This window comes from Scomber scombrus, unplaced genomic scaffold (genome assembly GCF_963691925.1).
Source record: "Scomber scombrus unplaced genomic scaffold, fScoSco1.1 SCAFFOLD_279, whole genome shotgun sequence".
Classification (NCBI taxonomy): domain Eukaryota; kingdom Metazoa; phylum Chordata; class Actinopteri; order Scombriformes; family Scombridae; genus Scomber; species Scomber scombrus.
Genome location: NW_026910107.1, coordinates 17,501 through 34,603, shown reverse-complemented (window position 1 = coordinate 34,603; position 17,103 = coordinate 17,501). Strand labels below are relative to the sequence as shown.

Genomic DNA, 17,103 nt, shown 5'->3' with positions numbered 1-17,103 from the left:
TATAAAAGACATTCATACTAGTGTTTCCATATAGGTGACTGGTACGTATGGAACTATACTCTATTAATTTATTGCTTTTCTCATTTTTAATCCACTCTATGAAACAGTGCTGTTATTTGTGCCTCCTAATCTAGTTTGTAAGTACACAAATAAATAAATATTTGGGGGTTCATATATAATTTAACTAGCGGTTTCAGGGAAAAGTGTTTTTTAATGATTTATTAATTTATTGCTTCTCTTATTTTAAATCCATCCTATGAGACAGTGATGTGTCATTTGTGCCTCATAATCTAGTTTGTACAGTAAATACTTAAATAAATACATAAATTGGGGTTCATATATAATTTAGTCAGATGTTTCAGGGAATAATGTTTCATAATGGTTTATTAATTTATTGCTTTTTTTTATTTTAAATATTATAAATCCACCCTATGAGACAGTACTGTGGTATTTCTGCCTCCTAATCTACTCTGTGTACAGTTTAGTACGTAATCTCCTCCCCCGACGGGTTTGCCAGTAGTACGTCATGACGCAGCCTCGCCTGAGCCAATCACAACTCGGCAGTGTGTCAAAACGGTCTCGCGCCGGGGTAAAAAAAAAGCGACTTTGACAGTTTGCTTGCAAGTCTCGAGCGCTTCGGCAGTGGGACTGAGACGATGGCGGCGGCGGCTGCTGCCTGCGCTCAGATCCAGCTCGGCTCCGTTAACGCCGCCGGTACCGGCAAGAAACAACACTGTCACCGGGAACACACGCGGAGGAACCGGGAGAACTCACGGCGGAGACAAGCAGCTCTGCTGTTCCTCAGTAACATCTCTCTGGACGGGCGGCCGGTGCTTAGCAACGCAGCGGAGTACGGAGGAGGAAGCGACCGGACCAACCGCCACAAAGAGGCCGACTCAGAGAGCGCTGAACCCGGGGAGGTGGCGGTGGCAGCGGCGGGGCTGTTCCCGGACACCCACAGCTACGGGACCTTCCCTAGTTTATCCGCCTCTGTCAGCTGCGGGGATGTAAACCCATCACCGAGAGTAGGGACCGGTCTCCTCACTATACCGCCCATCCTCGTCCTGCCGTCGGACACTGAGTTTAACGATGCGGGCAGTGCGGAGGTGTTCCTCGGCTCCCACAGAGGCTCCTTCTCTACCCCGGGGAACAGCAACCTTCTGTCGGCGTCGCCCTCCAACAACAGCCTGCTGCCTTCCCCGCTGGGACCGAGGAAGTCCTCCACGCTGCTGTCGGTGCAAAGCTGTAGCTCGGTGTCCTCCGAGCCTCGACAAAGGTGAGAGGAGCACGGCTGTGTGTTTTTGTTATTGTTATTATCTGCTGAGCATGTGTGTGTGTGTGTGTGTGTGTGTGTGTGTGTGTGTGTGTGTGTGTGTGTGTGTGTGTATGTGTGTGTGTGTGTGTCACTGCAGCCTACAACAGGGCTTAATTGTCATATTTATGGTTGTTTTTTCTCCTCCTTTAAATCACACAGCTTGTTTCACCATTACCTGAAAGTTGAGGAAGGAGATTGTTGTCATCTACACACACATTAAACTACTTCATAGATAGCTTCAAGGCTGTAACTTTGGTTTGAGAAGTGTATCTCCTTTATTTCTACATATATTTAGGGACTATGGTGATACATTATCCAGGAAATAATGAAGTTGGTCAAAAGGGCTATTACAGTTAACTAAAACTACATAAAACCAAAACTAAAAGTAGTCAATTCCTCAAAAGTTATTGGTAATAACAGGTTGAATTGTCATATTTATATTTATGGTTATGGTTTTTTCTCCTCCTTTAAACCACACAGCTAGTTTCAGCATTACCTGAAAGTTGAGGAAGGAGATTGTTGTCATACACACACACACACACACACACACACACACACACACACACACACACACACACACACACACACACACACACACACACACACACACACACACACACATATAACTAGTCCATAGATAGCTTCAAGGGTGTAACATTTAACTCCCATCTCCTGTATTTCTACATATATTTAGGGACTATGGTGTTACAAAATCCAGGAAATAATGGTCAGTTGGTCATACGGTTATTACACTTAACTAAAACTAAGACTAAAACTAAACCAAAAATCAATCAATCAGTCAATTCCCTAAAAGTTATTGGCAATAACACGGTTGATTTATCATATTTATGGCTGGTTTTCCCCCCATTTAAACCACACAGCTACTGTAGCTTCACTGTGTAAACAATACCTGAAAGTTGAGGAAAGAGATTATCGTCATCCACACACACACACACACACACACACACACACACACACACACACACACACACACACACACACACACACACACACACACACACACACACACACACATAAAACTACTCCATAGATAGCTTCAAGGGTATAACTGTGGTATATATAACAAGTGTCCTCTGCCATAACAATGACATAACAATGTTTTCGATATGAATCCCATCTCCTGTATTTCTACATATATTTAGGGACTATGATGTTACAAAATCCAGGAAATAATGAAGCTGGTCATAGAGGTTATTACACTTAACTAAAACTAAAACTAAAAGTAGTCAATTCCTCAGAAGTTACTGGCAATAACACGGTTGATTTATCATATTTATGGCCGGTTTTCCCCCTTTTAAATCACACAGCTACTGTAGCTTCACTGTGTAAACAATACCTGAAAGTCGAGGAAGGAGATTGTCGTCATCTACTCACATACACATTAAACTGCTCCATATAAAGCTTATACTGTTGCAGCGCTGTGATGTAATTTAACATCAGCTTAGAGTATTTACACTCATTTTCTCAAGCTGTTTCATTTAGGGCTTTTTTTACGTAATGGATTTTGGTTGCTTTAAGCTCTTATGGGGTCTTGGTGGTGTGTGTGTGTGTGTGTGTGTGTGTGTGTGTGTGTGTGTGTGTGTGTGTGTGTGTGTGTGTGTGTTGCAGCCTCTTCCTCATCTGTGAGAATACCGCTTGTTTTTATTTTCACATTTCTTTCACTCCCTGTCATTTTATAGGAAGTTTAATTATGTGTCACTGGTTTGTTATGCAAGTTTTCTGTTTGTGCACTTTTGTTGCGTCTCTGCCTGGAGGTATTTTAGGTCACTGTTAGTCATGTCTCTCACACACACACGTACACAGTCACACACACATGCTCAGGTGTGGGTGTGGAATGAAATCTTATGAATTACATGACTAATACTAGTTGATTTAGAGGGGTGGTGGCAGGGTTGGTCTCTTATGTTTGTGCTCCAGGAGAGATTTGAGACAACAAAAAGCTCCCCAACACTAAAGCAACACACGCTTTTCAGTTTAACTTGAATTTAAATCTTTTTTATGATCATAAGCAAGTTAAATAAGTTGACGTAATAATAAAAACAAGTGTTTACAATAAAAAACAATATAAAACAAATTAAAAAACAACTTTTATATGATTTTAAGGGACTTTGAAGATAAGAGTTGAACAGAAAGCTGCCTCCAGTCCTTATAGAGCTGCATGATAATAGTCAAAATGATAATCACGATGGTTTTGCTCAATAACTAACATTTTAGACTTCCCCAAAACCACCAACATAAAGCTCCATAACACTACAGCACCACATGCTTTTCAGTTTAAGTTGAATTTAAGGCTTTTTAAGATCATAAGCAAGTTAAATAAGTTGACGTAATAATAAATACAAGTGTGTCTACAATAAAAACAATAATAACTTACTCAAAAACTACTTTTAATATCATTTTAAGGTATTTTTTAGACAATAATTGAACACAAAGCTGCCTCCAGTCCTTATAGAGCTGCACGATAATAGTTTTGCTCAATATTGTAATCATGATTGTCTTTCTGCATCATGACAAAACGTTTCTATTGCACTAAAACACACAGGAGGATGATCATTAGTAAAAGTACCAGCAGCACCTCCAGTCCAAGAGCTTCAAATATGATCTCACATTAAAATAAAGGTTAACAATGGTTCCTCCAGCCCAGACCGAATCCTCCCAGTCCTGGAGGTGATGATGGCACCATATGATGGTGTTTGGTGGTGTTTGGTGGTGTTTGGTGGTGTTTGGTGGTGTTTGGTGGTGTTTGGTGGTGTTTGGTGGTATGACCCGATGTAGCACATGAGGAATGGCGGCTGACCGACCAGTAAAGCTTTGAAAAACAAACCACATGCAAGTGAGGAGGGAAATAAGAGGAAGACACAATACGAAGGGTGAACGAGTGCGTATTCCCAAAAGCTACATACAAGCACAGATGTCCCTTTATGTTAATGTGGACGATGCCACGGAGCACCCAGGGGTGGTTAGTCAAAGTTCAGAGCTATACCTACAAGACTTATTCTAGTGTTCATGTCAGTTTTTGTGATAGAAGACTTTGTGTAGCTTGTGCTCATTTAGTAGATTTATATTAAAGTTCCCACAGAAGTGCAGGTTGCAGTTTGCATTTGACCACTCATTTGAATAATGATTTTAATTCATTTGCATTGTGTATTTTATTTAGACGAAGCTCAGCCATATGAGTATTTTAAACATTTCGTCAACTTTCAGTCAATAAAATCTCATAAAACAACAAGGTGGCGTCTTCAAAATGCTTCGTTCACATTATTAAACCCCAAAATATTCAGTTTATAACAGTATGAAACAGACAGAAGCAGGAAAACCTCACATTAAAGAAGCATTCTTGACATGTTAATAAATGTTAATAAATGATCAATAGTTTCAGTGGTTAGATTCTTTCAGTGTTTTTTATAATGAGATGTTTTCTGATATGAATTACAGTTTAACTTTATAGTGTATTTAGTTTAGATTAAGTCCCTCTGTGTCTGTAACAGAGTCCAGACCTTTAAATATAATGACTGTACCATCATCACACAGCCAAGTCTGGCCCATCATCTGTAAATCTTTACACTAATAGCAGGAATAACACACACAATGTCCCATTTACAGTCTTTATTGGACTAAAGTTTAGCTTCTCAAACATAAGCTCACATACAATAAGTTATAAACTCCATCCAGGCTTTAAAACACATCTACATCACTGCAACAGACCAACACACACTACTTACATGTTACTGTAATGTTCTTGCCTTTATTTCCTCCCATTAATTCAAAATAATGTGAATATTTCCATGAAGTGAATGTTGTCCTTTCTGAGCTGCCGTACATGCAGTGACCATAGCACGTGGTGAAAAGGTAGCTATAGACATAGTTGGTTAAAAATAATAACACGTAACTTAACAACTGAGTACTTAAAGTGCAGATTTAACACGTTACGTTACTCGTTACATCATAAAAGTAATCTGAGTACTTTAACACTAATCTGTAATAAGACACGATTATTAACTTCTATTATTTGCTTATTTTTAGGTTCACTTTGAGCTCTAAACTAATGAGCGTCTGTGAGATGTTACAGCTCTATTAACCCTTACATACTGTTCATATTCAGGTATTTCACAGCATCCAATCAGAATTAGTCCCTATACATGATGTCAGACTTGAATACCTCATCAGTCGTTAATAAATGATGGTGATTAGTCTTTAATGAAGCTTTGAGAGAGCAGAGAGACTTCATTCTTTAGTTTTTATGCTTTTAGTTGGTGGAGAAAACATATTTATAATCAATGAATTACATTCAATTTGTATAAACAGTATGGTTAAATGGTTGGTTTGTGATTTATTTTGAATAAATATGAGTCAAACACCCAGGAAAATGTGAGTTGTAGAAGCAGCTGCACAAAAACAGTTTTAGAAAGTTGAAATATTTCCATTTTTTTGTGTAATCTGGACCACACTACGATAAGTCATCAACTTCCTGGCTCAGAGAAAAGGTTTGTAGGGTGTTTTTAAGCTGTTTTTAAGCTTTTTTCTTCTCTTAAATGTAAAATTGGGTCAAATTAGGCCCTGAACAGCATGCAAAGGTTAACCAAACTAAAATATGGTCTGTATTTGATGAGGAAGTGAGACTGAAACTATCTGCAGGTGTCACTTTGAATGTGACGAGCCTCCACATCTCCTTCTATAATCAACAAACTATGAAGCGTGTCTTTTTGTGCGTACTCTCTCCTAAAAAACAACAATCATCTTTCATGCATTCTGCAGTTTTAATTGTATGTAAGCATCGTTTTTAGTAGTGTGAGAGAGGAGCTGGTGGTGTTGTAGAGAGGGAAGTGAAACTGGAGGCGGTTGGAAACCACTAACAGACGAGTCGAGCTGCTTTCTGCGACACAGTAACCCAGAAGCATTTTCAGTCAGGTTGTTTACTACAATAAGTCAGGATAAGTTGGGAGGTTTCTCTGCTGAGAGAAGGAGAAATGAAAAGAGGGAGAGAAAGAAGGAGAGAGAGATGGAAACGAGCTGGAGAGAGACACAAAGATGCAGCAGCAACAGTAAGAGATGTATATGTTGATATGTAAATGTTCTTCTATAAGGAAGTGAAAGAGTGTGTGTGTGTGTGTGTGTGTGTGTGTGTGTGTGTGTGTGTGTGTGTGTGTGTGTGTGTGTGTGTGTGTGTGTGTGTGTGTGTGTGTGTGTGTGTGTGTGTGTGTGTGTGTGTGTGTGTGTGTGTGTGTGTGTGTGTGTGTGTGTGTGTGTGTGTGTGTGTGTGTGTGTGTGTTTATATGACGCTCGCTCATGGCTCATCTTGGCAGCGGTTCAACCTCCAGACACGTTGCTCCTCTCTCTCAGTCCTCGCTGACGGACAGATGAGCTTCGTCACCGCGCTGGCAGCGGATCAAACCCGGAGAATGTCATCCCCGCGGCGATAAACACTGCTTAACCTATTTACACCTCACAACAAGCTGGGAAATTAGCAGCAGATAACAACTCATCATCAGTCAGACCGCTGCAGCAGCCGTCAAACTGTCAGCCTCAGCTTCTGCTTTGTGTAGCTGCTGTGATGCTGCACATATTTCACACAGTTACAAGATAATTACAGGCTGTGTGGTTAATGAGGAGTCTAATTTATGTACTTAGTAAGTGTTTGTGACAAGTAGACTCATGCATTTAAACTATACATGATTTAAAATAGAGCTACAGCTCCACTTATTTGTATTATCGACTAGTCTAGTCTCGATTGATTGACAAGTTTGGACTATAAAATGTCAACAAATTGTGAAATATGTTGTTCCTAAACCCAAAGATGCAACCTAAACATCATGTTTTGTCCCATCCAGTAGTCCACAACTCAAGTATATTGAGTTTATTATCATAAAAGACGAAAGTAACTCATATTTATGAAGAGGGACAAGAGAAGTTTGGCATTTCTTCTTAATAAATGACATTGTCTGACGAGGGCAACTCAAGAAAACACACGCAAGTTAACGGTTCCCATGTGATCCTGGAAAACCTGGAAAAAGCTAATTAACATGCCAATTAATCAAAGCTCTAAGGGAAGTTATCTGCCTTGTGAGTGAAGGCAAACAGTTTTCACATGCACAGTCTGTTCTCACGCTGTCGTCAATGCAGTAATTCTATGAGAAGTTTATCATCATTTCTAACCATGTAGAAGCTTATTTCACAGATAAGTTATAACCATGGACTACACATCGTTTAAATCAGACTCCTAGTGGCAGGAGAGGAATAAACATATAGTAGAGGCCTGATATCATGTCTGTAGCAGCTGGAAATGTCCTGGAAAATGAATTCAAGAAAAGAGTGGGAACCCTGGTTAAGAAACATCTTGATCAATATGAGAACACATGCACACACAGTTTCAGGTGTAATGTGTGTGTTTGGATTGTGTTTAAAATGAAAGTAACCAGTGAATAGCTGCTGATGCATTGAAATAAACCAGCCTTTAATACAAAAAAAGCATTTTTCCCAACATGCACCCCCCAAAATAGACTGCGACTTATACATCAGTGTGACTTATTTACTGTTTTTACGGTAATAAGCGATGCATTGTCCTCCTCTAGTAGAGCAGACAACAAGCTGCAGCTTTATTTTCATCAAAACAAGACGATAACATTTGTCTCTATGAACAGACACGTTAAATGAAGGCGTTTCATGTTTAAACAAACCCAACTGTGAGTGTGTCTTTGAGACTTACACCTCTGCATGTTTTATTAAAAGAATATTCTACCATCATGCACTCAGCTCTGCATGAGGAAGGAAGTGTGGTTAACATGTGTGCTGAACATGAAGGATACACCCAGTGCATTTTGGTGACTAACAACTGCTGTAAACATACTTTTATGTGAGTGCAGACGACCTTTAATGATGCATTTATTGATATTTAAATGTGACTTTTTGCTGTAATACCTGAAACCCCCCCTTCCTCCTCCTCCTCCTCTTCCTCCTGACGTCTACAGTAATGCCACCAGTGACGTTGATTTATACTCTGTAAGGGACTCAGTGTTTACGTGTGTGTGTGTGTGTGTGTGGAGTTTCCTGTACTGACTGCCAGCTGGCACCGAAGAGGCCGAATTTAAAAAGCCGCCGTCACCTCACCTCCACACTTCCTGTTGCGATGGAAGTTGGACGTGGTCGTGAGATACGATCATCAGTCACGCTCTGTTTAGCCTCTCTGTCTCTAACGAGGCTCGGCTTGTGAAGTCCTGCCAGCGGCTTTAAAACAGCGAGCCAACCGCTTCATTAGCGCGCTGAGTGAAGACACACTCTGACTCACACATCAACAGTTCGGCTGTTTGACGGACGCTTTTATAAACAGCGAGAGACGACACGTGGCTGCTGCTGCTGCTGCTGCTGCTAGTTTTACATTTACTCAGTTTCACTTTCTGGAAGAGCTTCAATGTCTTCGCCTCGGTTTGGTGGATGTGTTTTCGCTTCCATTCGGAGTCGGGAAAGTCTGACTGTCACTGACTGAGTGACTGAGTGATGACGTTAGCCAGGTTGGCCAGTCGGGTGTTTTCGTCATTGGTCGTCACTCTTTAAAAATACATCGACGCAAATAGTTTCCTGTTACTCAGTGTGGCGTTAACAGCAGTTCCTCCGTCTGAACCTGGACTCCTTCCACTATCGGAGGATGTGTCATTAAAACCGAATAAACGTTCGTGGGGACCAAATTCGGCCTTATGTGCTGTGGCCTCTTTTTCTTTTTTCATTAAAAAGCTTTAATCAAGAGTTGAGCTGTGCACAGTCTGTGTGTTTAAATTAAAAGCCTCGATCACATGAAGTATAAGTTCAGGTGTTGGGCAATATATCGATATCGTGATATTGATACAGAGTTGAGCTATCAGGGTTTCACATGGACAAAAGTCTGTTGCCTCGGTGCCGGCGTGGAGCGTCATGTGACTCTTTGGGATGATGTCAGCAGATCACCTGATGATGCTGCAGATAAGAAACTTCCAACGTTGGTTCACGAGGTTTCTGCTTCATCTGAGCTGGGACAAACGGTTCTTGCAACTTGCAATTTATATCTTTTTTTTCTTCTTTTTTTTTACTCAAACATAGCTTCACCGTGTCATGTGATACGCTACACTTTAATAACAAGTATTTGCAGGACCGTTACAGAAAATTGTATCCATGAATGTCACATTATAGACATTACTGCTGACTGTCCCTGCAACAGACGGACACCATCCAGCTACATACTAGGTTTTGACTTTGACAAAGAATAATGCAGCTGATTTAGTTTGGTTGTTAGTTTGAGAAGCAGCATCGGACCAGACTCTAAACATCTAAACTAAACTTCCTGCTCAGCCCCACACACACACAGTTATCTGTAGACTAGCTGGTGAACATTAGTGGAGCATTTAGATATTTCCCTCAGGAGTTGGTAGAGAGTACAAAACAGAGCTAAAAGAGAGAGAATAATGGACTTTACATTCAGCAGATGGATAGAAACACGACTCCTTATGAATGATAATGATCATCCATTAGTGCTGGATGCTACTGTTTCATTTCATTTGATTTAATTGCAACCTTTATTTAGACTCAGATTTATGGAGGTAGAGACATTCATAACGTTACACACAGATAAGGATGACGGGTAAAAATAATAACACCAAATTAATGAAAGACAAACATATAAGAAAACCATAAGAAATTAAAACTTAAAAGTGAGTCAGCTAAAAACGAGAGCAGTTGGAAGTAAAATGAGACAAAATTAATAATTAAAGTTGCCCTAAGGATAAAATATGAGTTTAGCTTTATAACGTTCTGCAGGTTATTCCAGGCTGTTGTTGAACCACGTGAGGAACTGGATTTCCCCAAGTTCAGTAAAAACAGCCGGCACCTGCAACGTAATCCAATCACTGGAGCGCGTACGATAAGAGCTGCATTACAAAAAACAACAACAAAGTAATGCTAGATAGAAAAGGCCAGTAAGAGCTTTATAAATGAATAAAAACCAGTGATTAGAGAGAGAGAGAGAGAGAGAGAGAGAGAGAGAGAGAGAGAGAGAGAGAGAGAGAGAGAGAGAGAGAGAGAGAGAGAGAGAGAGAGAGAGAGAGAGAGAGAGAGAGAGAGAGAGAGAGAGAGAGAGAGAGAGAGAGAGAGAGAGAGAGAGAGAGAGAGAGAGAGAGAGAGAGAGAGAGAGAGAGACATTAGAAATTCATTAATGCACCTTTTAACTTATTAGCATACGATTAGTCTCATTTTGTTGTTGTTGTTGCAGTAGTGTCTGTTCTTAATTGCCAATTTATTGCCTAAAACTGGTATTGTTTAATACAATAAGAGTCCTGTAAAGGCAGAACACTGTAGCTCCCAATGCAGGTATAGTGTAATGGGACACATTAAACTATACCTGCATTGGGAGCTACACTGTTTGGACTTTCTTCTGCCTTTTACAGATTTACTTCTTTGGTCCAGTACCTGATTGTTGTTGTTCCAGATGTGCGTCTACAACACAATCCTGCAACCAGTCTGACTCACAGGCTCACTTAAGGTTGACTGACCTTTTAAGGTGGACTATCTATACTCATTGTAGAAACTGAGAGTGGAGAAATGTGTGTCTGCTGAGTCTCTCCTGAGTTTAGCTGCTGTGGTTCTTCTCCATTTATAAATGATTAAGGTTAAACTATAGGCTCAAATAGGTAAATATGGTATTTGAACCATTATTAACATGTTATAGTTTATCGCCGTTATTACTGGGAGAATATATCGTCCAACAAAAGTACTTGTATCATGACATACTTATGAATGTATTTCTTATATTTAGTCTATACTCGAATGGGGTAGACAAAATATTAGTACATCAGATAAAGGATTCCTCATGTTCAGCCTTCTTCACTTTTTTAAACTTGCTTTAAATCGACTGCACTTCACCCCTCACTCCAATTAACACGTCAGGTTGGATCCTCAGTAATCAGCTTGTGTGTGTGTGTGTGTGTGTGTGTGTGTGTTTGAACGTCGCTCAGTCAGCGAGCAGCGTCGGCTGTTTTTAGCCGCAGTGTGACCAAACTGACCGTGACACTGAGTGTTCACTGTGATGCACTTGGCTCACTTACCTTAATACACACTGCTGCTGCTGCTATTCTCAGCCAGCTAACAGGATCCCAGCTGTCCTCTCATTCACAGGTAAGAGTCTCCACGGTTACAGCAGACGTCAATCATTCAGCAGGTGCTCAGCGATCAGTCGATGAGTCAGATAGTTGTCAAGCACAAAAAAAGCTCCTAAAATGTGAGGAATTTACTGTAAAATGAATATCTGGAAGAGTTGAGGTGTTGATCAGGTAAAAAAAGCAGTTTAATAATAAAATATATAAATAAAAACACAAGCAGCTGCAGCACTGACAAGATTAACTAGATGAGAAGATCATTATTTAAGGTTAAAGACACTTCTTGGTTCTATAATGTTTAATATTTCTAACTTAATTAATCTTAATCAGGTTTCAAACTCATTTTAGTTTAAGTGCACATACAATCCAATTCAATATTATGTAGGCTGAACCAGTAAAACCATTATATAACCATTATATGTCATAACTTTACTATAATTAACCATCTATTTAAAAAAAAGATGAAGAGCCTGAGATGTCTTAAGACAAAATAGTGCAATTTCAATATTATGTCTCAGTTTTTTATGGATGATTCTGCACAGTGTTCAATATATGAGTATGTTAAATAAATGACCACAATAAGTATTCAATGTTTTTTTTAGAGAGTGGATAAAAACCTCTGAAGCAGCAGAAAAAACAGGAATCACTTTGCACATTTATCCATTGGGCTGGATTGTGACCCGTTGGTGACGTAGTGTGTAAACAGCTGTTGAATCTGTGTTTGAGTGTTTTTGATGTGATGTTGTCAGTGATCTTTTAAAGCTGTACGGCTAATTTATCGTATTCCATTATAATAGTCGTCTTTAATCCTTTTTCCCCCCTTTTTTTTGTCTTTTAATCTTCTAAGTGGATTAACTTTACTGACATTAGTGTGAACTGTGCTGCTGTGTTTGGAGGAAAACACTCAGCATCAAATTTCTGCTTTTAATCCATTTAGAGAGAATATATTAGAGGATTATGGCAAAAATGTCTAAGTGGTGTAACCATAACAAAAATAATAGAAAAAACAGTAAATTCTCAATAAAACACCATATCATATGTCATTATTAGTATAAGTCGACTTAAATAAACTGTAGGTGATAAAATATGTAATATTTATCATTTGTGGTTACACCATTTGACATTTTAATTTGAACAAACCTGATGCTGCTTTTAAAACTATTTACTAACATATTTGTCACTGAGCCTTATATGGTACGTGCATTATGAGCCCATATCTTATATTCTGTAGTCGTGGTGATAACGTGATTAACTGCTGTGGTATTTATACAGTGAAATAACAGTGAAACTCTGAAGGTTGTGTGTGTTAGTTGACGCAGCAGTCGGTCACTGTGACTCTGTTGACCCACCTGTCGGCCAGGTGAGGACGCTCACTCACTCGGGTCTGTTTGGCTGAGTCTCTGTCTGCAAAGGGTTGAGAGGTTCCCAGGCGGGGAGCTCCGGTCCTCTGAAATGAGGCCCAACGCTGAAGTAACTGAAAACTGCATTCTATCAAAAGGCCACCAGGGGGCGACCGTTTTGGTGTCAAAAGGACTTCCGTCTCTATACAAGTCAATGGAGAATTCACCAACTTCTCACTTGATTTCTAACCTCAGTAAACGTTTTCAAAATGTGTTTATGGTCTCAATCGCTAGTTTAAAGCCTTCTTCAATGCAGTATGATGTTCATTTGGGACATTTTGGCCTCCCTGATTTTATATGTGACGATAAAGCAGGGTATGCATTAGGGCGTGGCTACGTCGTGATTGACAGGTTGATTGGTTCACAGGTTCAGGAGGGCGCCTCATGCTCCTCCTGATGCCCATATAAGTAGAATCCCTGTTTTTATTTTTCCCAGCATGCACCTGAAATTTTCAAGATGGCGCTGCTCAGATCCGATACTATTGGCCTCCGGGCAGCAGTCCACAAACCAATGGGTGACGTCACGGATGTTACGTCCATTTCTTATATACAGCCTATGGATGTTCCCTTAATCACCTCATGGAGTCACTTTATAACAAACCCATGAAGATGAAGCTGCTCCTGGTTTAAATTAAGAGTTTGGCGTTCCCTTCCTCCCTTCCTCCCTCCACTACGATGACATCAGTCCCAGAAGACCTCACAAGGCAAATCTACTTATGTGAGCGTTTCAGCTCAAAGGTTCTCTTATATTTGCCCGGAGGAAATAAAAGGTGAGAGCGTTTCTCAGGCTGATAAAAGCTGAAAAGGAGGAAGAGGTCAAACGCGTCTGAATCAGCATGACGGAGCAGATTTCTGAAGCTCTGTTCACACGACTCTGACTTTTAAAGAGGAAGCTGCGACCGTGTTTTATTCAGCAGAACATTTCAAACCTGTCTTTATTAAACCCATCATTAATGTTTTAGTTTGTGGTAGTGAGCTTGACTCCTGAGTCCTTTTTACCTGCCGTTAAATGAGCAGTAAAAATAATGTTTTACCTCATCAACTCAACTGATAATAACCTCTACCTTTAGTTTCTGCACTCGAACCTGCAGGGAGACTCTGCTCTACTCTACTAGATGAATCTATCTATCCTGATGAAGTACAATCATAACTTAGAAAAAGAAAAGGACATAAGTGCAACAAACAAAACCTTTACTGATTAATCTTCTTGATTAGTCCATTAATCATTTGACTGTTTAAATGTCATTTTCCAGGCTCAAAGGTGACGTCTTAAAACATCTTGTCTGGTCTGATCAGCTCTCTAAAACTCTAAAACTCTAAAACTCTAAAACTCAAAGATATTCAGTTTAATCTCCGGTATGACAAAGAAAAGCATTAAATCATCATCTTGGGGCATTTTGGCTTAAAAATGGCTAAATTGAGTAATCAGTTATCAAAATACTCACTGATTAGTTGAAGCATGAGCAATTTAAAATGATAAATATTCAGTGTAGACTTTATTCTATTAGATGATATTTTGCCAACATGTTTAACCCTCAGATACTGTTTCATATTCTTCACTTCACTCTTCCTCTATCCCCTCATAGTTAGTCTCTGCCGAATCATTCATGAATACGTCATCAGTCACAGATAATAAACAAGATTAATCCTTAATGAAGCTTTCAGAGAGTTGAGAGAGTTTATTATTCACCTTTTATACTTCTTGTTCATGGAGTAAAAACATGGACTATATTAAATGTGAAGAATGCAACAGTATGTCTTTGAATTTTTGAATAAATATAGGTCAAAAACTTGGATAAGTCATCAAATTTCAGGCTAAAAGTAAAATATATTTACTGCTTTCAAATGTAAAAATGGTCAGATTTAACCCTGAACAGTATGTGAGGGTTAATAATGCTCCAATAACAAAATAACAATATAATATATATAAAATATTCTCCTTTTATACGACTTGAAGCACAGCCTTAAAACTGTCCAGCAGGCTGAAACTGATCATCACAAACTTCCACTTTAACTTGATCTCAGGTTAGATTTTATGAGAAAAGCAACAAACTGAAGGAAATAGTTTATAAACCACAGCGTCTATGATTCAAAGTGCAGCTGCATCTCTCTACTGTCTGTTAGAAAAGCATCAAAATGTCATAAATCCACCAGTCAGAATGTTATTTATCTTTCTAGTTCATCAGTAAAGTCTTCTGCTCCTTTCTTTCTTTCTTCTTTCTCCCAGCAGAGTAAACACAGCTTTAGGGTTTGGCCTTTTTTTCCTTTTCATTCATTTATACTTTTCTTCCTTTCTTTCTCTTCTACACTCCCTTTTTTTTATTGTTTGTGTCTTCACGATCTTGCACATAATTATACACACATGGGTTTAACTGTTGTGGGATGTTTGAGAGTTTATAGAAAACGTTCTGGTGGCTGAAGCAGCTTAAGTTTTATATTATAGTCGTTTCTCTGTTTAAACCAGCAGCATGAGGTAATGCTGAGTCCTACCTGTCTGATTGGGGTGATAGGGGTTGCACACACACACACACACACACACACACACACACACACGCACACACACTAAATGGACTGAATGTGTTGGAGCAACGAGCTGCTTTGTTGCTGCAACTCGATTTGTCGCCTGCAGCAGAAAACTTATCAGATTCAGCAGGAACTCTGATTAGTTCAGAGTAAGACACACCCTCTGGACTAATGCACACACACACACACACACACACACACACACACACACACACACACACACACACACACGCAGAACTAACTATGAATACGGAGGAATCTGACTGACATCATCTGTATGTCTTGGTGTGTGTGTGTGTTTGTCTAAACATGCATGCCTCTCTAGTGAAAACAGAGCTGACCCCCCCCTCTCTCTCTGTCTCTCCTCCCTCCACACACACACACACACACACACACACACACACACACACACACACACACACACCACCACATGTGATTCCTCTCTTTCTTACAAGCTTTCCCTCAGACTCTCTGCTCACTCATGTGGATAACATTTAGAAAACGTCCTCCACCCTGTAGCATGTCAGCTGTGAGTCTATGTAAACAAACCTTTTAAGGCCAATCTTTATCCAGACTGGAACACCAAAACAATGAAGGCATTTCACTGCATGTTTCTCATTGTCCACAAATCACACATGCAGAGAACAACCAGCCAAACTGTTAAACTACGTAGCTTACTTAGTCAAAATAAAAGCACAAAACTGAAGGAAGATGACCAAATCAAAAAAAATGTCACTTTAGTGGTGCTTCTACTGCAGTAATTACGGTAGAAATGTGACCAAATCAACTAAATATGTCACTTTAGTTGCACTTCTATTGTAGTAATTATGGTAGTAAGTAACCAAATCAACAAAATGTCACTTTAGTCGTGCTTCTACTTCAGTAATTACGGTAGAAATATAACCAAATTAACTAAATCTGTCACTTTAGTTGCACTTCTACCACAGTGATTATGGTAGGAAGATGACAAAATCAATGAAATCACTTTAGTTGCACTTCTACTACAGTAATTACAGTAGGAATATATTCAAATCAATAAAATCTATCACTTTAGTTGTGCTTCTACTGCAGTAATTACATTAGAAATATGATCAAATCAACAAAATCTGTCACTTTAGTTGCACTTTTACAGTAGTGATTATGGTAGGAAGATGACAAAATCAATACAATCACTTTAGTTGCACTTCTACTATAGTAATTTCAGTATGAAGGTGACCAAATCAACACAATCTGTCACTGTAGTTGCGCCTCTACTACAGTAATTACAGTATGAAGGTGACCAAATCAACACAATCTGTCACTGTAGTTGCGCCTCTACTACAGTAATTACAGTATGAAGGTGACCGAATCAATAAAATCACTTTAGTTAATCTTCTACTGCGGTAATTACGGTAGCTTAAAGGCAATCATTTGGCTTTGACCAAGCTGCTGTAATTACTGTAGTAGCAGTGGTGGTGCTACACAGACGCACCCGGTGCATGGATGTGTTATAAGAGCTGATAGGGCACAGCTTCTCAGACATCAGCTGATTTCTCCCCAGTGGTCACTCGTGGTATTGCAGCTGCAGCCCAAACAGCATTGTCTCCATAGACCTCCATTATAAGAGAGACGTCTGTTAAACTGCTGACAGGATCAATTATGACTCTTTATGTTCTGAGGTTTTGATCCATGGAGGTTTTATATTTGTTAAACTTTCCTCGAGAGATTTTAACAACCTGTGACCTGTGAT

General features: G+C 39.5%; 1 protein-coding gene across 1 annotated transcript in view; it reads left to right on the top strand.

Annotated features, from left to right (window-relative positions):
- Positions 1–656: 656 nt before the first annotated feature.
- LOC133976705 (CDK5 and ABL1 enzyme substrate 1-like) overlaps positions 657–17,103 on the top strand; it is a gene marked incomplete at its 3' end in the record, with an annotated part of 28,947 nt that continues 12,500 nt past the window's right edge. Inside the window, exon 1 of the mRNA XM_062414934.1 lies at positions 657–1,276. Within this exon, the coding sequence (XP_062270918.1) occupies positions 657–1,276 (620 nt within the window). The remainder of the gene's footprint in view (positions 1,277–17,103) is intronic.